Source organism: Pygocentrus nattereri, chromosome 6, assembly GCF_015220715.1.
Source record: "Pygocentrus nattereri isolate fPygNat1 chromosome 6, fPygNat1.pri, whole genome shotgun sequence".
NCBI classification, from domain to species: Eukaryota; Metazoa; Chordata; class Actinopteri; order Characiformes; family Serrasalmidae; genus Pygocentrus; species Pygocentrus nattereri.
In genome coordinates, this window is record NC_051216.1 from 34445892 (window position 1) to 34472683 (window position 26792).

The 26792-nt window shown below is 39.8% G+C and overlaps 1 protein-coding gene across 1 annotated transcript in view; it reads right to left on the bottom strand.

Moving 5' to 3' along the window:
- rftn2 (raftlin family member 2) overlaps positions 1 to 26103 on the bottom strand; it is a 29110-nt gene extending 3007 nt beyond the window's left edge. The window contains exons 1-8 of the mRNA XM_017706537.2: positions 25529 to 26103; positions 15830 to 16010; positions 11007 to 11115; positions 9401 to 9572; positions 6571 to 6789; positions 5372 to 5478; positions 2177 to 2280; positions 2023 to 2101 (exon numbers count right to left, since the gene is read on the bottom strand). Of these exons, the coding sequence (XP_017562026.1) occupies positions 2023 to 2101; positions 2177 to 2280; positions 5372 to 5478; positions 6571 to 6789; positions 9401 to 9572; positions 11007 to 11115; positions 15830 to 16010; positions 25529 to 25667 (1110 nt within the window). The 5' untranslated portion in view covers positions 25668 to 26103. The remainder of the gene's footprint in view (positions 1 to 2022; positions 2102 to 2176; positions 2281 to 5371; positions 5479 to 6570; positions 6790 to 9400; positions 9573 to 11006; positions 11116 to 15829; positions 16011 to 25528) is intronic.
- Between the last annotated feature and the right edge of the window lie 689 nt (positions 26104 to 26792).

Genomic DNA, 26792 nt, shown 5'->3' on the forward strand with positions numbered 1-26792 from the left:
CATCCCCCAACCCCTGGACAGTCTGTGGTGCAACGTGGCGTTGGTGGATGGAGCGAGACATGATGTCCCAGATGTGCTCAATCGGATTCAGGTCTGGGGAACGGGCGGGCCAGTCCATAGCTTCAATGCCTTCATCTTGCAGGAACTGCTGACACACTCCAGCCACATGAGGTCTAGCATTGTCCTGCATTAGGAGGAACCCAGGGCCAACCACACCAGCATATGGTCTCACACGGGGTCTGAGGATCTCCTCTCGGTACCTAATGGCAGTCAGGCTACCTCTGGCGAGCACATGGAGGGCTGTGCGGCCCTCCAAAGAAATGCCACCCCACACCATTACTGACCCACTGCCAAACCGGTCATGCTGAAAGATGTTGCAGGCAGCAGATCGCTCTCTGTGAGCACAACCCCCATCTGTGGACGTCGGGCCCTCATACCATCCTCATGGAGTCGGTTTCTAACCGTTTGTGCAGACACATGCACATTTGTGGCCTGCTGGAGGTCATTTTGCAGGGCTCTGGCAGTGCTCCTCCTGTTCCTCCTTGCACAAAGGTGGAGGTAGTGGTCCTGCTGCTGGGTTGTTGCCCTCCTACGGCCTCCTCCACGTCTCCTGGTGTACTGGCCTTTCTCCTGGTAGTGCCTCCAGCCTCTGGACACTACGCTGACAGACACAGCAAACCTTCTTGCCACAGCTCGCACTGATGTGCCATCCTGGATGAGCTGCACTACCTGAGCCACTTGTGTGGGTTGTAGAGTCCGTCTCATGCTACCACGAGTGTGAAAGCACCACCAACATTCAAAAGTGACCAAAACCTGACCAAAAGCCAGAAAGCTTAGGTACTGAGAAGTGGTCTGTGGTCCCCACCTGCAGAACCACTCCTTTATTGAGTGTGTCTTGCTAATTGCCAATAATTTCCACCTGTTGTCTGTTCCATTTGCACAACAGCTGTGAAACTGATTGTCAATCAGTGTTGCTTCCTAAGTGGACAGTTTGATTTCACAGAAGTTTGATTTACTTGGAGTTATATTGTGTTGTTTAAGTGTTCCCTTTATTTTTTTGAGCAGTGTATTTAAATTGAACGTATAAGGTTTCATAATACACTTTGGTTTATATAAACTAACCACAACAATATTTTGACAACTTTTCAACCATTGTTGTTGTTCATGTCAGTTTCAACTCCTGTCAACCTCAAGTTTCTCCAGAATACCCAGTCTTCTGTTTGGGTTATGCTTCTCAAAGGCTTGTTCACAATGGCTGTGGTTGTGTCCATCCATCTTTTGGCATAACTGTCTTTTCCAATGAACATGTTCCCAAGTTCTTATTATACATCCAGAAACATCTTATTTGGTTATCTGGGCTACAAGTGATCGTTGAGGCTTGATTTAGTCAAAAGGACTTGATTTCTTTGCCCCCCAAGTTAAACTTAAAAGTCATCAAAACAAAGTTCAAAGATATCAATACATTTCCTGACCCACTTTTTAATGTCCAGTTTTCACATCTACAAAGAACCACAGAAAGACCACAGCCTAGATGATTCTAATTTGATTTCAGGAAGGTCTTAAACGATTATCTTCACAGATTATCCTGTAGTGTGGGGTGTGTGAAATCCAATCTTAACCCCCCTGATTCACTTACAACACTCCAGTCATGACTGGCCCTGATTTTGAATAGTAAACATTACACATGTTCAATATTTACAACTTTATTGTTGGGCTGGTACGAGTGGATCAGGCACAGCAGTGCTGTTGGAGTTCTTAAACACCGTGTCCACTCACTGTTCACTCTATTAGGCACACCTGTTTGGTGGTCCACTAGATTTAAAATCAGAGACAGTAGCTCATCTGCTGCTGTGTTAATCATCCTGGAATTTTCATTATGTGAGGGGTCTCATGTTTTCAGCATTGGTTCAGGTCAGGTAGTGTGGGCCACTACTCTAATCTTTAACATGTAATTGAACACGAGTGTGTCTTGAAAGTGTAACATTATAATGTGTCCCATTTCAGCAGAAATCTTCAACCTACCTCACCGTGTTTCCGCAGTGACTGGGATTTAACAGGCCTCTGCAAGAACACCACTTGTTTTGTTGCGAGATTTCCCTCACTGCACAGAAAGTACAGTCAGAGATGCACAAGCAAGAGCGAACAAACATGAGGTGTGTGCATGTGTAAATCTTACCTGTCATGACGGATGATCGGTGTGGGCAGCACACAGGTCAGTAACCAGCCGAACTCAGCCAGAGTGTGAAGGAGTGGCCCATAATCTGTCTTTACATCAGAGCCCTGAAACACACATGGACACATACACTATACTTTCAGTGGTTTCACACTGGAACAGAGAAAGAGTGATTTTACAGCCATTTTAAACCAACTAAAAATACTGTTAAGAAAACAAAAACAGTGCTGAGAAAAACTACTCGCCAAAGGTGTGTAGTAACCACTTATTAATTCAAGTACATTAAGGTGATGAATTTGATGAATTTGTATTTGTAAATCGTAATACTTTAACTTCTATCCGAGTATGTTAGTGAGTACAGGAATCCACTTTTTACTCATTCATATTTAGTCCACTAAGTATTCTTATTGGGTTTAATTTCATTGTGTTTTATTGGTGACCACACATGCACTGTTTTTTGATTGGTAACATCTCTGACTTTGGAGCTTTAGCATTTTATTTCCAACCAAAAGAATAGAGCATAATCTTCAGGCCCTAGGCTGATTGTTTCTGGATATTGTAAGAAGTTCCAGTTCTACAATTTCAGTACTTAACTAGTTTTTTTTCTTTCCTCTTTCTTGTACCTAAATGCTAGCACTTTTACCAGAGTATGCATTTAGGCTGTTCTACCCACCTCGGCTCCCTCCCAATTTCCTCTATTCTTGCCTATTTGTCACAGTAAGTAGTGTCAATTTTGTATGAGGATCTGACAAGAACATAAGGAAACACACAAAAACGTTTTTAAATGATGATTTCATTTATTGAAGGAGGTTGTGTCACACCACTTGTCCCAGTTTCTCCAAAAACGTTACTAACTAGTGGGGTCACTGGAGAGCAATGAAACGCTGGCCCACTCTTATTCTTATTCAGCCACATTGGAGGACTTCTGAGCATTAACTGCCCGTTTAAGGGCCTGCCACAGCACCTCAAAGGGGTTCAAGTCAGGAGTTTGAGCAGATCACTCCAAAGACTTAATTTTGTTTCCTTTGAGGCTTTTAGGAGTTGGATTTGCTCTTGTGCCTTGGATTGTTGTCTTGTCAACTATGGTTGAGCTTCAGATGACAAACTGATGACTAAGTTCTGGTTAAGTGATGTAAGGATTCAACAGGGCTGGCAGTAATCAAGCCTGTGTGTGTATTGCTTAACTGATCCCAATTATCTTAATTCATTTAACTTGATTTGGTTAACTTATTGAGTAACTAAGGGGGCAGTTACTTGTTTCACACATGGCCACTCAGCAATGGATGTCCTGTCAATAAATTAAAATAAAATGTTTAATTACAACCCCATTTCCAAAAAACTTGGGAAGCTGTGCAGAATGTAAATAAAAACAGAATACAATGAAATAGAATACTCAGCAAGTAAACCACATGTTTAAGGGAAAATACTACAAAGACAACATATCTTAGAAATGAACCGAATAAATTTTCCTGATAAATATATGCACATTTTGAATTTGATGCCAACACGTTCCAAAAAAGGGAGCATGTTCACCACCGTGTTTCATCACCTCGTCTTTTATCAACACTCTGTTTTGAAAGTGAAATGTTTTCCTGCTCTTGTTCGTTATAGAATTTCAGCTGCTCAACTGTTCAGGGTCTCCTTTGCAGTATTTCTCATTTCATAATGTGCCAAATGTTTTCAGTGGTGACAGGTCTGGACTGCAGGCAGGCCAGTTTAGACACAGCAGTGCTGATGTAATACATGCAGAATGTGGTTTGACATTGTCTTACTGAAATTAGCCTAATAAATAAGGCCTTTCCTAAAAAAAAAAATATTGTCTGGATGGCAGTAATGCTGCCAAAACATGTATCTATTGCTTAGCATTAATGCTACCTTCACAGATGTGCACATCACCCATGCCATGTGCACTATATGCCCCCTTATACCATCATGAATTCTGGCTATTGAACCGTGCACTGATAACTAGCTGAGTGGTCTTTAGCCCAGAGCACACAGTGTCCATGATTTCCCACAGTCCATTTTAAATGAGCTCAGGCCCAGAGTAAGTGGCATCCTTGTGGCACCCGTAAGTTTTTGTATCCTGCTTATATATGGTTTCTTCTTTGTGTTTTAGAGTTTTAACTTGTATTTGTTGATGCAGCGGCAAATTGTTTTTATAGACAGTGGTTTTCAGATGTGTTCCTGAGCCCGAAGACTGCTGAGATAGGCTCCAGCACCCCTCCGCGGCCCTGACGGAGAAGCGGCTTGGAAAATGGATGGATGGATGGCTTCCTGAGCCATGCAGTGATTTTCTCTATAGAATCATGCCTGTCTTATTGCAGTGCCACCTAAGGGCCAAAAAAAAAATCATGGCCAGCAAATACTGTTTTTTGGTCTTGTCCTTTACATACAAAGACACTTTACATACTCCAGAGTCTCTGAATCTTTTAATGCTATTATGTATGGTAGATGATGAATTTCCCAAGTTCTTTCTATTTTGTGTTGAGAAACTTTATTCTTAAATCGCTGCACTATTTGATCGTGAGTGGTGAACCCCTCCTTCTCTTTACTTCTGAATGACTCAGCCTCACTTAGATGCTCTTTTTGTGCATGTTACTGACCTGTTGCCTGTTGTTTTTAGCATTACACAACATTACCAGCCTTTTGTTGCCAACATCCCAACTTTTTGGGAATGTGTTGTTGGTATAAAATAATGGGCAAATATTTGTCAGTTTCAACATTTGATATGATGTCTTTGTACTATTTCAATTAAATATAGGGTTTAAATGATTTGCACATCATTGCATTTTGTTTTTATTTACAATTACTTGTGGAAACATTGAAGAGAGGGGAGCTAAATAAAAGATACTGTTAGGAAAATGAAAATACTATTAAATATTAAAACAGATATAGTAAAGCCATAATTTGATAGTGTACTATTTCTGACATATTATTCAGCATGGATAATAGGGGTTTATTGTCTGCAACAGTGGTTTCCAACCTTGGTCAAGGAATATACATTTTAGTATTTTCCCCACTTCAACCACTTCACCACAAGCCCTTACAGCCAAACTACTGAGGAAGGGCTTGTAAATTAGTTGATTAGTAGGATCAGCATAGTGCAGGGAAAGCTCCAGAGCAGGCAGTATATGCATACTCCAGGACCAAGACAGGAAACCACTGGTGTCTGCTGATGCCCATTGTTTTTTCTCTGACCTCAATAACTGTCCACTGCTCCACTACGATGGTGTCGTTGGCCGGAGGTGCAGAGCTCCTCTCCTCATAAACAAACAAACCCTCTAAAGATCTGGGCACTGGCTCACCTAGGAAAAGCAGAGCAAATCTCCATTTACTTTACCTGATATTTGGAACTATAACACTTCCAAATCACTGCCAGTTGTGATTAACACATGAGTCTGAAGGTAAACTTAAGGAAAATCTATAGAACAAAACATATCTGGACCCTGGAGTAATAAAACATCAGCTTCTCAGTATCCAAATATAACACACAGAACATGCATTAAAACTCTTTATTCGTTAATAAACATGAAATGAATGTTAACCAGTATATGAACTGTGATGTATCTGACACAGTGTAACATTTCACTGGGTCTCATTTAATCAGAGCTGAAAATGTGTCAGTGACCTACTAAAGACAACACTGATCTACTTATAAGAAAAGAGGGGCAGATTGAAAAAAGAGAGAGAGAGAGAGAGAGAGAGAGAGAGAGAGAGAGAGAGAGAGAGAGAGAGAGAGAGAGAGAGAGAGAGAGAGAGAGAGAGAGAGAGAGAGAGAGAGAGAGAGAGAGAGAGAGAGAGAGAGAGAGAGAGAGAGAGAGAGAGAGAGAGAGAGAGAGAGAGAGAGAGAGAGAGAGAGAGAGAATCATTTGTATGTGCTCTTTCATGTTCTACATTCTCAGGCCCCAGATGTCCACACACACAGATTTAGCTGTTATTAGTCTGGTGTGAAAGAGGAAGTGAGGTCGTGAGGTCGGATGTGAGCTCTAAATATAGCTGTGGTGAGAGAAGACAGACGAGACAGGGAAATAAAGGACATAAACCAGAAGGAGAAGACTTTTTTTGGGAAAGAGTAATAAATTTGGAGGGTGTATAAAGAAGGAAAAAAAACAGGAGCGAAAGGAATTCTGGATTTTTTTGAGGGAGACAAGAGTACATGGAGCACATGATGGAGAACATGCTTCAAAACAGAGTTTGCAGGACAGGAATGAGGTGTTCTTGAATCGCTTCCTTTTCCTTAGGAAGAAATCTTGGAGGAGGATGCGCTCTTCCTTTCCCAGTTCATTCTCCTGTTTGGTTTCTTAACCTCATTTTAGGGTCAAACAACCAGGCTAGTAGAGAAAAGGTCTGGAATTCTCCTTATGATGGTGTTATAACAGGATAAGTTAGTTACTCACCTTTGGGTGTGTCCCAGTACACAAATGAGTCCACTAATGACCAGCCCTTGCGGTAGTAGGCTGCGGTCAGTTCCAGCCAATCAGCCTCCAGGCCGCTAACAACTTGGCCCTTCCTGGACACACGCATAGACAGCGCACCCTGGTGGTAGCAGCAGGCCAGGGCATCCAGTGGAGCGCAGCCCGGAGCCCAGGAGTGGAACAGCACCAGAAGCCTCAGATCTGAAGATATCAAAATAAGTACACAGAAGGGGAGTAAATCTCTGACCTCAACGTATTATGAAATCTCAGATCTCACCACAATATGATTCAATTTGATTATATCTTAAAATACACTGGATACACAAATGTGAATTTTTGACTAAATAGTAATTCCATTAAGTGCATACATCAGTGATATAATTGATTCTTAAAGCAATGAGCCATGAGAGATGACATGCAGCAGTGTTTTCCCTGAGTAATGAATGTTGTTGGGAATAACTTGAAGCAAAAACATAAATAAAACAGCAGTGAATGGTTGATATTATAAAAAAAAAATACATTATAATAATGATTATTTTAGATTAATAATTTCATTATTAGTAATAATACCTGAAACAAAGCATTCTTCTGCCACAAAACAGCTTGTTTACAGTAGGCAATGATGGCCAAGCAACCATATACCATAAGAACTTCAAGAAGCCCTGCACTGCAACACATTGTAGTTAACCACATTAACAGCTCAAGTATGATTCTGATAATAAAGTTTCTCTTTTATCATTGTTACATTTTTTCTATATCCGGATATCATTCATATATCCATCCATCTAGAGTTCTTTATTTTATTTGTGAGTTTTTTGTAATCAGTTGTGTATGTTAAGCCTCTGAAAATGTTTAAGTACCCATTAAGTTTGCATCTGATGCCTTACTGTTCCTGTCCTAGAAACACAATAAGTTCATTTGTCCACTTCCATAATAAAAAAAATAAACAAACAAAAAAAAACAAAAACAAAACACAACACCAACCTGACATCATTTAGGGGGTTAACTCTTTTTTTTTTTTCCAACTACCCAATAAATCATCTTTTTCATTTTCTTATTGAATGAAATCAATGGTTTGGAGGCATGTTGTTCAGCATCACATGATGCATTGTCATTGTTTTGATTGGCTAATTCATGAAAATTGATTCAGAATGTTGAGATGTTGTTATGTGCAAGTTTTTGAATAAGTTGCAGGACAACTTACATCATGCAACTCGCGTGCAATTTAGTTTCATGTAGGTTTTGAGCACGTCAAGTTGCAGGGAAAAAAATTAAAATAAATAAAACAGCCAGCCTAAGGAATTTGGCGTGTTCAAAACAGAGCATACGACATTTAAAAAGATGTATCCATAAGACTTCACAAAAGTAAAAGAAAATGTAAGTGTGGTTAAAAATAATATCTAAGAAGTTCCTCATTGAGAGGTGCAGAGGGGAAGGTGCAGAGCACATCCTAACAGGTCAGCACACCCACAGTCTCTGACTGGAATTAATCTTCTTGTGTCATCCAGCAAAGAGTGGCATGTGAGAGCAAGAGCCCTGAGGCTGAGCTAACTGTGTTGCCATGCAAAGGGTGCAGAAAGGAGAGGGTGCAGAAAGGAGAGGGTTACAGTGAACTGATGTGACACTCCAGGGAGGGGCTGGACAGAATGAGTTCACCAAGGGTGAGGGGATAAAATAGTAGGACCACGATAAAAATACAGGATATCAGGCTTACCACTGATTAGTTGCGCATGAGAATGTCCTTTAATGCTCGGTCAATAGTATGCATGTGTGAGCAGGATAATGTTGGACTAGTATGCATATTCCTCTTTACTGTAGACTGCCACAGATTTGCATAAATCAGATATCAGAAAAAAGTGATAAAACCCGATACCGTGCCTTTCTATCATGAACAATTACTGACATTTATAGCCTTAAGCCCTATTCGGACAAGAAGAGTTGTACATGAGGAGGAGGGGTAATGTAAATTTCACTGGTGTTTCTCTGATTTTAGCGCCATGTCAGTCAGTCATTTTCATTGACTTTGCTAAAGATTCTGGCACCTTTTAACTTCTATAAAACAAGCTGTAAAAATAAAAAAGGAGTTTCTTAAAGTATAGAGACACTGAAAGAAGCATTTATTAAAAGATTTATTTGTGCTCTCCCCATCAATTTAGTACTAGCCCCATAATGGCACACAGTGCTTGGAACTTTTTTTTGCCATTTGCAACGTATACTGTAGAAAGTCGCAAAACTTGCATAGTTGTAAGTTGTGAGTTCACAGAAATCAATGTGTTCTACATCAATTTCACACAAAAGCCAAAGGAAAGTCGTTAATAATTTACACATGAACATTTGTTTCGCCCACTGTTTGAAAATTTTTTGCATGTACGCCATCAGAAAAAGAAGTAAAAAAAAATGCTTCATATGTTACTCACATCCAGTGTGATTTTCTGGTTTAAAGTCAAGTAAACCTGATGATGTACCTTGAAAGTAAGAAGATCTTGAAATGGGTGTGTGTTTTTTTTTTTGGCCAATTTGTTGACTAATGCAGAGGGAAGCCAGAAAGAATTCTTTGTATTGTAGTGATGGACAAAAATTTGTGAAGCTGAGGAGTGCAATGCTGCGCTACACAATATTACAAGTCAAACGACATTGTAAATTCTAGTTCTAGGCCAAAATACCCCTTTGAGGCATGACAAGCAAATGGCCAAAAGCTCCGTGTGCATATAGCTGTGGAGAGCTGAGCTAGAAGCTTATTCTCACTTTTAACATTATGGAGATGAATGAATGATTTGATATTGTCAGTATGGAGCTATGAGTAGAATGTGACCTGGGCTGTAGTCTCCATCCTCCACCTCTCTGTCTCCTGGTGGGGTGCGTGGTGGGGAGCGGCAGCCACGTCTTGGACTCGCCATCCTGCCATTACATACTCCTCCTCCTCCTCCACCCTGCTGAAGCACTGAACCCACAAACCGCACACCTCCCCGAGCAATGCTGTTCACCTACACACAAATGGTGTTTTTCAGCTTAAGCAAGCAGTCATTTAGGAAAGAAATATACCTACTAATCTTACCAGGGACTTCAATAACAAATGTTAATGTTGGAGTGGGGGACTTTAGTTCAAACCATACAACCCAATTCCAAAAAAAGTTGTAACAGTAGATAAAAAGCAAATAAAAACACGAGTGGTGGTTTATAAATGTATTTTATGGATGTATTAGAACAAAAACAGTACAAAGACAAGATATGTAATGTTTTAACATCTTAATTGTTCTTTCTACATTCTGAAACTTGTGTGCATAAATGTTCCAAAAAAGTTAGGACAGGAGCAATTTAAGGCAATTTAAAACAGCATTCCTCAGTGAACAACTGCAAGGATTTTAGGGATTTCATACTCTACACTGCATATCATATCGCATTAAAAACTGGCATGCCATATGTCAACATCATTCAGAAATGCTGCAAACTTCTTTGGGCTAATCGAAAAAAAAAAAAAGAAAAAAGAAAAAAAAAGTCCACCTTCCACATAAGACAGTTCATGCGAATAATGGACGTTGTTTTCTCCAGGTCAAAGAAAAAAAGAACCATCCATACTGTTACCAGAGTAAAGTTCAAAAGCCAGTAACTCTCATGGTATGGGGGATTATTAGTGGGTAACCTGCACATCTGTGAAAGCACTACTAATGCTGAACTTATTTGCTTATTTATATGTTGCTTTTTAGAAAACATCTTTTTCAGGGACATCCATGCTTATTTCAACATGACTAAGCCAAGAAATTTCTACACATGTTAAAACAGAATAGTTGTGTTAGAGTGTGGTTGCTAGACTGGCCTGCCTGCAGTCCAGACCTGTCTCCCATTGAAAATGCGTCTTAGGTACAAGTTACGATAACAGTTACGAAAAAGACCTTGTATGGGTTACACACCTGAAGAATTGCAGAAGAATGGCAAAAATGACAGAGTACAGAAAATGACAGAGTACAGAAGTACCCAAATACACAAAGTATTTTATATTTTTACATGACAACAAGTGGAAGTAGTCATAGAAGTAGCTCAGAAAGCAGTGAAACATTCTATAGCAGTAAGTTCAAGAAGACACATAAGCCCTTTTACTCAGAGTTTCAGCTGCTTCCTGCTAGTCAACAGTCCCAAGAGGCAACAGGAGTCAATTGTCAAGAGCCAATAGTCCCATAGGCTATTGAAGCAGCACATACGTTTTGTAGGGTGCAATATTTTTAGGCGTTTAATTTGTCTCCCTGTCTCACCCATACCACACTGATTACTGTGCTGTATGTTGTTTATGCTCATTAAATTTTACATAAGCTATTCTGTACATGCACACAAGGTGGACAATAAAGTTAGTCTGATCGAAAACATATCAAACCTAGCACATTAAAGGTGTCATGTAAGGTGAAATACAGTGAGAGGACACTAACCCGGTCTACGAGAGCTCTCACAGTGTCACTGGTCAGGGAGTCTCCAGGCAGTGGCCACTCCTCTACCCTCAGCACTGGTACACTGTGGACCATGGCTACAGCATGCTTGCTACAACACACAAGAGAATCATAGTTTGCACTGGATCTCATATCAAATGAAGTAAGCAAAAATTCCTTTATCAGTATCAGCAAAAATTTCTTTATTATGGTTAAAATAACAAATAAACATGTTAAATGTTGGCAATATCAGTAAATGTCAGTAACAAATCACAAAATCAACAAGGAGCAAGCTGCAAAGTACAACCCCAATTCCAATGAAGTTGGGACGTTGTGTAAAACATAAATAAAAACAGAATATGATTATTTGCAAATCCTTTTCAACCTATATTCAACTGAATTCACTACAAAGAAAAGATATTTAATGGTCAAACGGATAAACTTTACTGTTTTAAAAGTTCATTGAATTGTAAATATTCACTCATTTTGAATTTGATGCCTGCAACACGTTCCAAAGAAGCTGGGACAGGGGCATGTTTTTACCACTGTGTTACATCACCTTTCCTTTTAACAACACTCAATAAGCGTTTGGGAACTAAGGATAATAATTGTTGAAGCTTTGTAGGTGGAATTCTTTCCCATTCTTGTTTGATGTACAACTTCATTTGCTCAACAGTCCGGGGTCTCCGTTGTCATATATTGCACTTCATAATGCACCACACATTTTCAATGAGAGACAGGTCTGTACTGCAGGCAGGTCAGTCTAGTACCTGCACTCTTTTACTACGAAGCCACGCTGTTGTAACACGTGCAGAATGTGTCTTGGCATTGTCTTGCTGAAATAATCAGGGACGTCCCTGAAAAAGACATTACTTGGATGGCGGCATATGTTGCTCCAAAACCTGTATGTACCTTTCAGCACTAATGGTGCCTTCACAGATGTGCAAGTTACCCATGTCATGGGCACTAACACACCCCCATACCATCAGAGAGGCTGGCTTTTGAACTTTGTGCTGATGACAATCCTTTTCCTCTTTGGCCCGGTGGACACGACGTCCATGATTTCCAAAAACAAGTTGAAATGTGAACTCGTCAGACCACAGGACACTTTTCCACTTTGTGTCAGTCCATCTCAGATGGCTTTCGCTTTGCATGGCAGAGTTTTAACTTGCACTTGTAGATGGAGCGACAAACTGTGTTCACTGATTATGGTTTTCTGAAGTGTTCCCGAGCCCATGTGGTAATATCCATTACAGAATGATGACGGTTTTTAATGCAGTGCTGCCTGAGGGATCGAAGGTCACAGGCATTCAATGTTGGTTTTCTGCCTTGCCGCTTACTTGCAGAGATTTCTCCAGATTCTCTGAATCTTTTGTTGATATTATGGACTGTAGATGATGAAATCCCTAAATTCCTTGCAATTGCACATTGAGAAACTTTGTTCTTAAACTGTTGGACTATTTGCGCACACAGTTGTTCACAAAGTATGAAACCTCAGATCTCAGACCTCAGTGAAACTCACATCCTTGCTTGTGAATGACTGAGCCTTTCAGGGATGCTCCCTTTGTACCCAATCATGACACTCACCTGTTTCCAATTAACCTGTTCACCTGTGGAATGTTCCAAACAGGTGCTTTTTGAACTTTCCCAGTCTTTTGTTGCTCCTGTCCCAACTTTTTTGGAACGTGTTGCAGGCATCAAATTCAAAATGAGTGAATATTTGCAAAAAACAATAAAGTTTATCTGTATGAACATTAAATATCTTGTCTTTGTAGTGAATTCAATTGAATATAGGTTGAAAAGGATTTGCAAATCATTGTATTCTGTTTTTATTCATGTTTTACACAAAGTCCCAACTTCATTGAAATTGGGGTTGTAAAAAGCTGCGTGCAAGATATAATGTATTTTAATAGACTGATGGTTATTCATAAAAAATGTGCTATAATAAAAATTGGCTATGACAAATGATAAAAAATGAAAATAAAAGCTAATTAACAGAAACCAAATCAACAAACATATTTGATAATTCAGCTGATACATTTCACATCAGTCAACAAAGCACAATATAGCTAACTGCAATTCTGGGAAACTAGAATTCCACCATTTTTTTCAAAATTTCTACATAATTTAGCATTTAAGACATAAATAAAGAGGAGAGTAGTTTGATATGAAACTGACTTGGATCTCTTTACAGCGATGGTGATAGGAACCAGGGGTTTTGGTACCTACAGTGCAAATACACTTCATTTCATTCCCTATTCAAAACAAACAGTGAACCTACACGTCTGAGTTTTTATATGTAATGTTAATATTGATCACAATGCCATTCCTGTACGTCTTCACAATGAACTTAAAATGATATAATATTTAATTTAGTTTAATTATTGAAGAAAAATGTTTTAAGAGGTTCTCAAACTGATCATGAAACAATGTCTCAGGTCATCAGGCAGTGTATTTGTAACCATTTCATGTAATAACTTTCTGTGAGGGAGCTCTCGTGGCTATTAAACTCTTCAGATGTCTGGTTCCCATCACCACCACTGTAAACAATTCTGACTTCCTCTGCAATGCAGTATTTGCAGAAATACTGAAATCAAATATTGTAAATTCCCCTTTAAACCAAACTTTTAGCCACATTACATTATCAGTCAATATCACTGCTCGTTTACACTTTTAGCATTAATTGGTCTGTCACACCAGTTGTGCTCTAGTTTTAAGAAAAGAAAAAAAGGAAAACAGTAGCATGTTGTTTCTTACAGTGGCTTGTTCAATTTTACACATTTTACACAAATCTGTGCCCTCCACACGCCAAGATTAACCCAGCTTCAATTGTACTTGATTTTTTAAATGTTCGCACACAACACTGATAAACCCAAAGGTTTGCATGATACCACCAAGTGTTTTCTACATACAGAATGACCTGCACATAAAAGCAACTCTCTAGGTCTAGTCTGTGGCTGAATACATCTCCTTTTTTAATTATGCAACAATATCCACTACGTCACACACTGGCAGCCATTCCCATTTATCTGAAACTGCTCCACTATATGTGATTGGCTCCTGCTCCTACTTTGTTGTCAGGGATAACTGTGGATAACTGTGTCTGCACCTCTAGTGTTGTCTACAGCCTGCTACCCCAGCCCCACCTCCTCCTCCTGCATGTCTGTCTGACTTCTTGGTAAGCGCCTGTTTAAATATGCAAACCAATTTATTAATAATTCATTATTTACTCTGGTGTGGGCAGGCTGAGACCACCCTCCCTATTCTGCCTTGGATACAGGATCAGGGAAGGACTGGGTACTACCAAGTAGTTTATGATGCCAATCATGAGATGCACCTCATAATTTAATACAAAAGTCTAACTTCTGACTGGTGCTGTAACATCTTTAGACGGCAAGTAATTCTTGTTTATCTGAGCTTGAGATGTTTCTGTCATCAGCTGGGAACTACTATGTACTGACAGCTGGGAAACAAGAAGGTCGCTAATCAGCCAATCTGGCCACTTTAGACTTTCTTTAACATGTTGCATAAAATTAAGGACATACTTCTTCTTTTGTTAATCATGAATATTTATGGAAATTAATCAGCAACTAAAATTTCATGATTGTGACATACAGCCTCCCTAATGAACATATGCATATGAGACAGAAGGAAGTACAGATAGCATTATCGGTATCTACCAAAAATATTGCAGATAATGCAGCAAAAAGTAAAGTACTGTTTAAAATAGCACTACGTAAGATTTTTGTTAAAACTAAGAAGGAAGAAAAGAAATTACACTAACCTATGGTGTGCATACACTGCCGCAAGGCGCTCTACAAAGCCTTTAAGACAAATCAAATCGAAGGCATTGCGTCGGATTTCACAGGAGTGTTTTGGACCATGTCATATATCTTTACATGTTAACGTCTCACACACACAGGTTTAAAAAGGTCTGGCTCAATGTTTAAGTCTTAAATGCAAAATCAACATTATGGTGAAGAAGATATGATTACAATAGTGGCTAATTCACTTCTCAAAGACAGTCCTTCATTAAGTTTACAACGCGCTCACAATCATCAGATTCATAGACTTGTGGGGTCTGAAGCATAACCAATGTTACAAAACATTCTTTTGCATGCTGTGTGCAATAATACATTTCTAGGTGTCTCCAAATCCTCAAAACTTACATACTGTAGCTCTAAGTAAAACTAAAAACTACAACTATAATATACAGGGATATTCACTTAAAAGTAGCCTTGAATATTCTGTAATAACTCTCGCTAGGACGAAGCAAGCCAAACAAAGCAATATGCAACGTGCTCCTCAGTACATGGAGCTTTGAACAACCTCGGTTTTTTAACCTCAGGTTGCGTTCAGGAACATGGAGTGCCGCATCGAAATGTGTCAGGAAGAAAACAGAGATCATTTCCAGCATCACATGTAATGCAATCAATTACACATACGTCAGGGTTTGTAGCATATTATTTGCTTCGTCCTAATGGGGGTTACAACACAATATTCAGGGCCTCTTTCGAGCAAATCTCTCTGTAAAAACAAAATCAAAATACAAAATTATAAAAAAAAATATATTGTCTGATAATATCAGTTATCAAGACTTTTAACCCCCCTAAAATTAATATTGACTACAGAACTTTCATATCAATCGACCCTAAAGGATAAGCAGACAGACAGAAGTATAAACTTGAAGCAGTAAAAATAGATCTGTGATTCTTTAGTTGATCACATTAGTGGCACAGCTCTCAAACTGGGATTGAAAGATGAAGAAATGCTGAATGAGAGTTGAGCTTGCTGAGACTCACAGGAGAGGAGTTTGTAAATGTTACCTTGGTCGTGGCCTGGTCAAGATGGCACGGTAGAGCAGGCTGCATGGCAGTGAGCGTGTGCGGCCCACAGAGAGGATGATGGGATGCAGGGCAGCCAGCACATAGCCTTGAGTGTAGTAGGGCTGCAGGGCCTGAGGCAGCTCACACAGAGAGGACAGATACTGCACCGTGGGTCGACTGCCTGAGGAACACAGCAAAGAGGGGGAAGAACGTGTTTGTAGAATGTAAAGAATGCAAAATAAACTGAGGCTGTCTGAGAAATCCATGCAGGCTGCAACACAACAAAACAAAGAAAGTCCCCTAAACATTTGTTGTTTGAGCATTTTTATCTGTAATAATGGTTCACAATCCTAGTGTCCGGTCTAGTGTATTTCACAGATCTAACACATCTACTCTCTATTTGTTAATGAGTTAATTAGTTGGTCTGGTAAAGCTGGGAAATCACTAAACTATGAAGGGCATGCATACTCCAAGACCAGGGTTGAGGACCACTGGTCTATATGGTCCAGGATGTATGCAACCTACTCTTATGGTGCACCCTGTGTTCAATGGAAGAATGTCTGATGTTTGAGCGAGCATCACCAAATGTTTTATGGTGACTGTTTCAATAGTTAAAATTTTAGCTCATTTTAAGCGCAACTCAAAAATGCTCATCAGCACTTGACTAGCAAACAGAGCAACAGTTGGACACAGATAAAGTCAACAAAAAGGTTTACTGTTGAGAAAAATGGTCACAGACTTGTACATACGTATAAACACACACACACACACACGGCTCTGACTTTTCTAAATTGTTTTGGTTGATTTATCAGATTTTTAATTAAATTCCTATTTGTACTGTAAAAATATATAAAAAATATTTTTTGTTTTTGTAGTTTGTGTTCTAGCATATTATGGTCATCTTACCAACCAGTATTACTAAAATGATTTTAGTGCTAAATCAGTAAAGTGTGCTTACAGAACATATTCACTTCAGATCACTTCACAAGCATAATATGTAACCAAATTACAAAATAAACCCAGCCAACTACTTTTAGGCTTGAATGCCGTCATCACACACAGTTTTATATGAAAAGGAAATCGTTTAACAATGAACATTTTTGATTTTCTGTCATTATATGCCATTTTGAGCATTCAATGGAAGATACTTATTGTTTCTTTCATGAAACAACATTTCTGACAAATTTTCTAAAACCTGTTTATAGAGAGGAGCTGCGAGGAAAGGTTAAATAGCACCACTAGAAACAATTTTTACCATCACCGACATATAAATATGTAACAAATAAAAAACATACAAAAACTCCAATGATATGTACATCCACTGCAGGTTTTAGATTAACAGCCTGTATCTGTGCTGAAGACATTGAAACCCCTGGTTCCCATCAAAACCACTGTAAAGAAATCTGAGTCAGTACGTTTGTTTACAATGAGCCAGTTCACATCAAACCACTCTAAATTCAGTTTACATCTCAACCACTGAATCATGCAGAAATAAAAACAAAAGCAAGAAAAAAGTGGAATTGCTCCAAAAGCCCCTCTGCCTGTACACTGTTTTGGTTTGTAGTCATATTGTTGCTTTCCCAGCAGTCTTTCTGGTCCTGTCTCAGAGGATCCTCAATGAACCCCCGCCACACACTGCCCCCAAACACACTTCCTGCATCCACAAAGAGCTGCTGTTCACAGACACCGCACACTCTCGCTCTCTCCCTCTCCCCAGCACATTCCACAACACAAACATACCACACACTCAGTCTCTCACATGGAGACAGACTACACACACAGTAAGGCCCATTTGTGGATCAGACAACAGCGTCTCATTTAAATTTTACCTTCACCCCCAAACACGTTTTTGCATCCCTCATTCTCTACTTTCTCGTCACTGTGTAAATGGTAAACGGTTTGGTATAAGACCTCTTTTTTGCTCTAATTGCAGGCTGGGCCTCACTTGGCAACTGTGGAACACAAACAGCTTTGGCACAGTGAACGTTTCACTTTGAGCAGACGGGTGAGCAGCTGAGTAAAGGCTTTTACCAGAGTGGATCTGTGTCACAGTAGCACACACCTGAATCGAGAGAGAGAGAGAGAGAGAGAGAGAGAGAGAGAGAGAGAGAGAGAGAGAGAGAGAGAGAGAGAGAGAGAGAGAGAGAGAGAGAGAGAGAGAGAGAGAGAGAGAGAGAGAGAGAGAGAGAGAGAGAGAGAGAGAGAGAGAGAGAGGACACGGTGACCAGAGCCCTCAGGAGTAATAAAAACACTGACACTCACTGATGCACAGAACAGGACACACCACCAACCCCACAGCAAGACAAGTTCACTTCAACACCTCCCAAACACTCACACTGAGACCACTGTTCTCTCACTCACTCACACTCTCTCTCACACACACACACTCACTCACACACACACACACACACACACACACACACACACACACACACACACACACACACACACACAGAAAGTGTGAGAGAGTGTGAGAAGGAGGTAGCAGGGATGTTAAGAAAAGGAGAGAAGAATTGAGAAGAGTAAGTGACAGTGAAGAAAAAAGGAGGGCCAAGGGGCTAAAGTGTGACAGTATGAAAGGAGAAGGGAGGAAAGAAGGGAGGAGGAGGAGCAAATGAGGTGAAAGAGGAGAAAGAATTTATGAGCGTTTTTTATGACCCAGAAAGCGTTTGAGGGAAAAGAGCTCATGTGTAATGAATAGAAGCATTTTGGAGGGTGAGAAAGAGAGATAATGAGGGAATGATGTTGAAGCTGAAGGATGTACAGACAGCATCATAAGAAAGAAAAAAAAACTTTGACAAATTAGAAACTAAAAGAGACAAAAAGAAAATGACACACTCTTTAATATGCCTAACGTGCGATTTTATTCAGTTTAAAGCCTGATTTGGTCATCAGCTTCACTGGTTGCCCTTTGACATGCAGTGTAAATAGAGTGACAAAGTTTCATAAGGTACTGTTCACCCCCCAGTTCATATGTGGAAACTGAGCTGCAAAAACAGCCTGATCCCAATTATTGGTTTTTAAAATTGAATGAAAACCAACAGTTACATACATCCCTCATTCAGCCTGAAGCGGTTTAGCTTTGCCCATTCACACTGCAGCTATAAGGAGTGTTTCACCCTGAACTGTGACTGTTTTTGTTGTGTATATAAAACCACAAACATCATAGGAAAGCCATCGGGCAAGGGGCTAGCAGTCAGAATTTGTGGAGCATTGTAGAGATTCTCAATGAGTGTAAGACATATTTGTATAATGCATGCTAGGCACAGTAGTGAGACAACTCTGAAGGACAAAAACAAATAGACAATTCTGTTAAACCTTTTAGGCTGGGACAGGCAATGCTGCATTGCAGAACCCTATATAACCTAACAAATAAAATGTTAAATGCTAGTTTTAGGCCAGAACGCCCCTTTAAGTTTGAAAGACATGCTTTTAGCACAGAAATTCAGTGCTGATGATTTCATTAACCTTTTGATGCATCTGATAGCATGAAATATTTGGATATCTAGCAATACAGAATTTTATCTGTCACCCAATACACGCTAATGTACAGTCACATTATAGATATCACGGTCACAAAAATCCCACAACAGCATTCTTATTCTTAAAATGCTGAGTCCAGCACTGGCCTTGGCCTATATCTCAGAAAACTATCTACTGGGAAAACAGCCACAGTACAATCTCAATAAATCCACCAGCTCCTGCATTTGAGATTAACAAAGAGAGAGATTACACCAGATTGTGAGACTGTAAACTCGCAGCCCCCACTGTGCGCTCTGAGAGGATTTCTAGTCAGACTAACCAGGTGGGGCAGCGTCAGAACAACACCACTATTGACCCAGCATGAAGCAGTAAAGAAGGGTTCTTCTAAGAAATAATCACAAAGGAAAAGATAAGCACAGATACGTCATCTGTTTATCATCATCATCAGTTCCTTAAACTACTCAACCACTCCTAAGTTTCTACATCTTTACAAATGGGCATTTTACTTAATCACATCATACTGACACTATAAGCATTCCCTGCGGTCCTGAACACCAGCTCAGCGGCAGTTTATCTGTTACAGTTATTTGTGAGTTGCGGTTTGATAATGGAATAGAGGTTATGTGTTAACTTCCTTTCTCTCTACTCTCTCAGAGTCCTTTAAAAAGGTACTATATCCTACATATTTCTTGCACTTTTTTTCCTCTGAGGTCCACATTTGTGTGGATTTGTTATAATTAATTTATACATGACCGTTTACAAACCTCTTTGTCCCTTAGAATTAAACAAGCTGTTTAAACAAGTTTTAAACTGTGCCTTTAAGACTGATATATATCCAAATGAGCCATGTACTGATTGCAGTACAAAAAGCAGTCCAGCCTGAAACACTCCCTATAAGTGTGAGTGGGTGGGTCTAAACTTCTGTAGGCTGAAAAGGTGGATCAATAAAATTAATGATATGGTTGTAAACCAAAAAAAAAACAGAGAGGAACTGTACATATTAGATGAACTAAGAAGCCTATTTTTCTGGGATTTCCCTTCGCATTTAAAGTTAAATCTGAAATATTTTATGCAAAATTCTGGTACCTGTACAGGGGCCTTATTGTAACTGCTCTGTCATTTAAGGCCAATTAAGCAAACTGTGTCAAATTTCTTAAGTCATCTGTCTTATATACGCATCCAATACACTCTCACTATTAGTGCCAGCTCTGTTCTTGGCTTTTGTGCACATGACCCGAGACAGTGATGTCTAATGAAGCTGACCGAGTGAGGCAGAGCCTCAGGTGGTACGAGTGAAAGTACAGCTAACAATCTACTTTCCATTTTAGGCCAATGCTAACTCCAAAACACTGAAAAGACATTTGTACATTGCACTATTTGTGCTTATTTGTGGCACATCAGTATAGCAGTTACAATAAAATTGAGGAAGAATGTCAACCACTATACTGCCCACTACTAATTGCTAGCTTCATCTTCTCTAGTTTAGAAGAAGTGGACACCAATATGTTCCTTAAGGACTCTTGACTACGAAGTGAGAGCAAGAGAGATCCTTACAGACACACACTGTAGCAAACATGTCTTTAGTTTCAAAGTCAGCTAACTTAATGGCTGCGCTAATCCTCGTTTCTGCAGCTGTTCAGGGTAAACAGATCCAAGGTAGATGATTAAGGCCAATCGCTTTTAATCTGTCTGTTGGCTCTACAACACAGCAACATCTGGCATTCCACAGACAAGAGCTCAAATGAAGCACCACTGATCCCTGAACTCACTATGCCAGGCTCTGAGATTTAATACCTGAGTCATATTAGATTATATATTAATATAGATTTTTCCCCCTCTCAGATTACATAGTAGCGAATTAAGGTCACTGAGTTAAGGTCACAGAGGCCTGGATAAAAGCACTGCTCAGCACTGCAGAGGTAAGCCTTACAACTTGGATTCAGGTTTGGGGAAAAATTATTTTTTAAAAGCATAGTGTCAGGTTTCAACTTGTTTGGGCACCTTCTATTTGGGCACCATATGTTCCACAGCCTTGGGCTAAAAATATCTCAAGAGTGAACATCTAATCTGTAATTAAGCGGTGAGCAATTAGAGACCTGACAAAACATTATATTATGCTTTAGCATATAAACAAATCTTAACCTGGGGTTAAACATCTTCTAGGTGTTCTCAGGTCCATTAGATTAGAAACTAAACTTGTCTGGCAGCAGAATCATAACACTCCTCTACCAAAGTCAAATACTGGAGGTATAATCAGATACCAAACTGATCACTCTAGAGTGATCTAATCTTCATGACACCATAGATCATCTGACTGATATTCTTCTCGCGCTGTTTGCACAGCGTTGCGTGACGGGATTAGCACTGACCTAAGCCTCTAATAGTCTTTCATAGACCCTGATAGCCTTTGCCTCTGACAATACCAGTGGTGGACAAAGTACATAAATCATGAGTTAAAGTAGAGATACCCAAGGTAAAATACCACTCCAGTAAAAGTAGAAGTCCTCCCTTTAGACTTCCACTTGAGTAAAAGTACAAAAGTCATAAAAGATTAATTATGACTTTAATGTCCTATTACGACATTTGCAACAAGACTCTTGCTATATCAACTCATTTTGGGTGAAAATACTCCAGTGTCACTCTTTTAATAGTATGTCATTAGTTAGTCTGATACTGATGTCAATTAGCTGTAACTGAGTGGGATCTGAAATAACTTTTTGTCAACAAGCAAAGTTTCAGTGTAAGATTTATTTACAACTTACTTTCAAGTTTAAGTTTAATAAAAACGTGCTTTAAACTCAGGTTCACAAATGAGTTTTTCTTTACTATATTGCATCTGTATGTTTCTGTTCATAACCATAAACAAGCTGAAACAAATTTACTATGAAATGAAAGTGTATACCATGTACTATGAAATGTTTGTATAAATTCAGAAAGAAATGCACATACCAGTCACGACTGCATGTGTGTACATATTTCTATATTATGGTCTATTTGCACAAAGTTAGGTTAGTTCATCATTTATGTTGAATAGTTTTTTAGTAATTTTACGCTGCTGCACTGATGTTGAACCGTGTGCTTGCACTGGGTTTGTATAACCAGCAAGTCAAAACAAGCTCAAAACAAAGTGCACACTGTGCCCTGATTGGCGTTCTTGCTTGTTTGCACACACAAACAAAGGGAACGACAGATTTTGCAGAATGTAGTAAGATATCAGTGTGAAATGTAGTGGAGTGAAAGTAAAAAGTCACCCAAAATAGAAATACTTCAGCAAAGTACAGATACAAGAAAAAGATACTTAAGTACAGTAACAAATTACATTTACTTTCCACCACTGGATAATACCAGCCAAGCGACACTGGTTTGGAGATCAAAGCGACAATACAAGCAACACGGCAAATGATGTTCAGAGCTCGAATGAATACGTTGGATGTTTTCAGGTGAATCTTCTGCATTGGTCTTCCGCCAAAGCAAAATCTTCACAAAACAGACCATTTCTCTAAAATTTCCTCAAGTATTGCAAGCTGAGAATCCTTTTATTCAGACCTGCCAAACTCAATCAAGAATCCCCATGAATCATGCAGGAGACAACAGATTCAGACATGTGCACTCCAGGTGTGGCTCAGGAATGAGGAGCAACGGATGGATGAGTTTGATTTACACATCAAACAGGCCTTCTTAACCCATCTGCTCCACTTTTCAACAGGGGTGCACTCATCATGAGTTATTCTGATTTCTTTACAGTCAAATTGGCTGATGGGGATTTTTGGCTCATGTTTATCTACTTTGACCTTTGTTTGTGTGGAGTTAATGAACACATGAAATACACTAGCATATTTTCTAGCATTTTTATTAGCCAAACCTGAAATATAAACAACGTTTTGTTGCTCTTCAGAGGGTCAAACTGCCATTTTAAAGTTTCCTGTTTGAAATCAGTTGTCTTTTTAATAACACGAATTTAAAGACAGTGCTGCATCAGAAATAATTCAACTTGCTGTTTGGCACAACGAGACAACTGCAACACAGATTGGCAGAGATAAAAACAATATATTAGCCGATTGCTGATTTTGTGCCTTGAACAACAACAAAAAAATATATACTGTTTCCAAACTTGGCCAATTCTGATTGAGCATCCCTAACTTTCAATACTCTTAACCAAATGTATGTTGTAGATTTTAACATCCATCCATCCATTCATTTTCTAAGCCGCTTCTCCATCAGGGTCGCGGGGGGTGTTGGAGCCTATCCCAGCAGTCATCGGGCGGAAGGCAGGATACACCCTGGCAGGTCGCCAGTCCATCCGGGTCACGGCAGATTTTAACATGGCTGTTGAAATACTCAATATTTGTTCTTTGACTTTGAACATTAGTCTGTCTCCTGTTACCATAGAATGGTGCCTTGACTTATTATATTATAAACCGGGTCTGGGTTTATGCAAGTAAAAAGGGGGATACTCTAAGGAATGTGTCTATTACATCTGATGGTCATTGATGTATTCCTTCTAAATGAACAAGAGATAATGCTGTAAGAACTCATTACGTGACAAAAGTCTTGAGAGGTTCAATCAAAGAATGCCTTTAACAGTCAGGGAAGAGGTAGACAATTTGACTACATCAATTATTATCCTGATAAATAACCGACTATGTAAATAACTGACCTTATCACCACTTAGCTCTGCTCATCGACACTGAGGCTATAAGGTGTTTCTCAGCCTGGAGTTCTTTTTTGAATGTGGCACAATATAGGACAGCCAATCAGAAAAGAGCTCATTTACATATATCAGAATTGAAGGCACAGTAACATACAACCTGTTTAATTATAAGGGATAGTTAGAGTTTGGAAAACGGTCTTGTAAAAATGTATTCTGACAGTTTTTAGTACTTAAAAACCACAAAAATGTTCCAAGTAGACTTCAGAGAAAAATACAAGACATACATAGAGCAATATAGGAAACGTTGAATAAAAACGACTGTTCTGCACACTTAAAAAGATGGACCACTTCACGCTCAAATGGTTCTCGGCATGGCGAAATGGTTCTTCAGATTGATGGAGAATGTGTTGTATATGGTTGTCTACACCACCAAAAACGATTCTACTGTTGTAACAATGTCAAGCTTGTATCAAAAGCATAACCTTTTGGGTGCTATACAGAACCATTTTCAAAGAGGTTCTATATAGAACTACATACAACACATTCTTCATCAATCTGAAAAAAAATGAAATGGGCTATTTTTAAATGTGGCACTGATTAGGGTTTTTTTTTATCTGTTCCAAAGTATCAAAGCTCAGGATACTAAACATCGTGATCTATTTGGTATCGTTAAAATGTCCTGAAGTATCGTGATGTTTGTCCGATCTCTTAATTCAGGCTCTGACCATGTCTAACCTGGTGGCCTATAAAGTGCCGCTGTACCTTTAACCTGTACATAAGAGTGTGTCTATCACTGATCTGCCTCGGCCGCTCGTGATGTTGACTCGAGGAAGGACTAAACACGTGGCTAGGCTGCACAAACACAACACAAACGATGACAACGTTGTCATTCAAGCGGAACGTAGTCTGTCTTGGTTGTAGACGGGTAGGCGTCTGAGTTTAAACACAGACACTGTTCAGGTTTTCCATACGATCGCACGCGCACATGAGTGAGAGGAAAGCCCTCCCGTGACCTATTTCTGCATCAGATGAAGCGCAGAGAGAGAGAGAGAGAGAGAGAGAGAGAGAGAGAGAGAGAGAGAATCCGTCAAATCCTCAGCTCAGAGGCAGAGACGGCTGTGCTTTGCCAAACTGAGACACTTGAAAACTACAAGAACGTATATGAACATTTCAGTGGGAGTCCAGGCCATTTGAGTTATATGTAGTTCCGTTTTTAAAGCACACAGCTCGTTTCACTGGCAAAAAACAGACGAAGCTAGTTAGCCTGTTATTGGAATTATCCGGTCCACCTTAAATGGTTAAACGGTGCGGAGATTCCATTCTGGCGGATTCTGCACGTGTACGTAGTAACTACTACACCATTTAAGGTGGAACTGAAAATTCGAATAAGAAGCTGGCAAACAACACGAAAACTTCGTTTTCTTGTTAGGCGGTGCTCAAAAAACTCAAACTCTCCAACCAACAGACCTAAGAATCTTTGTCAGACTTCTTGCTCCTTCGTCAGTCAGTTATACTTTTGACATGAAATATAACTTACAAAAACAAGACTAAACTAAACTTTGTACCTTCTAAGCTGAAGTCCAGCAGCACGTACTCGTAGACGGTGTCTGTTTTGGTTTCGACCTGCGGTCTCCTCAGAGTGGAGTAGATTTTCCCCGGGCTGCTGTCCTCAGGGTCCTCCAGTTTCCGCAGCCCGCAGCCCATCGTGGCGGGACCGCGGGAAGGAGCTCGGAGTCCGGCGGCGGGAGGAGTTTAACGCGCCCGCTGCAGGAGCAGTAGCATCCTCCAGCAGATTAATCCGAGTAAACACGACAGTGGAGCAACAAAGACACCTGGAGGAGTTTACAGACTCCAGTCCAAACAACAGAGCAGCAAAAATTCACCAAGTCCTCTTGAGGGAAACGTAAACTCGAGGGTATTTCGGGGGGGGAGCCCTAAAGTTTGCTAATCCTTGGACAACTGTTGTTAAATCCAAATGTCCCCGCTGTTTATAATCGACCTGCAGCCTGTTAACTTGAACTCTCTTCAAATCTGCGAAGGAAGAAACTGCTGCCAGTTTAAAGCCGCCACCAAAGGCAGCTTAAAAAAAAGGGGAAAAAAGAAAAGTGATCTAACCTTGAGGCTGAGGAGGAACGGAGAAATGAATGAGTGGGCGGGGCCAAAACACAAAGCCACCAAGTCCTCCTGTTTTAATCATTCTCTGCAGGCCTGTATTTATGGTTAGTAGGCTGGCTAGTAGGGGAGGTTCAACGTTATTTGAAAAAATATATACCTCAGTGATATTTTGACCAGATGTTGATGCAGTTCACTGCATCGTGCTTTTAATGTGTATTTCAGATGCTGCCTAGACTTAATGTATTATGTTCAGTCTTTGCTGTTATACACTGATCTGCCATAATTTTAAAACTACCTCCTTGTTTCTACACTCATAGTCCATTTTATCAGCTCCACTTACCATATTAATGCACTTTGTAGTTCTACTATTACAGACTATAGTCCATGTTTCTCAGCATACTTTGTTAGCCTCGTTTAACCCTCAGGATCACCAGAGAGGACATACACTATATTACCAAAACTATTCACTCACCCATCCAAATCATTGAATTCAGGTGTTCCGATCACTTCCTGACCACAGGTGTATAAAACCAAGCACCTAGGCATGCAGATTGCTTCTACAGACATTTGTGAAAGAATGGGTCGCTCTCAAGAGCTCAGTGAATTCCAGTGTGGTACCGTGATAGGATGACACCTGTGGAACAAGTCCAGCTGTGAAACTTCCTCGCTACTAAATATTCCGCAGTCAACTGACAGTAGTATTATAACAAAGTG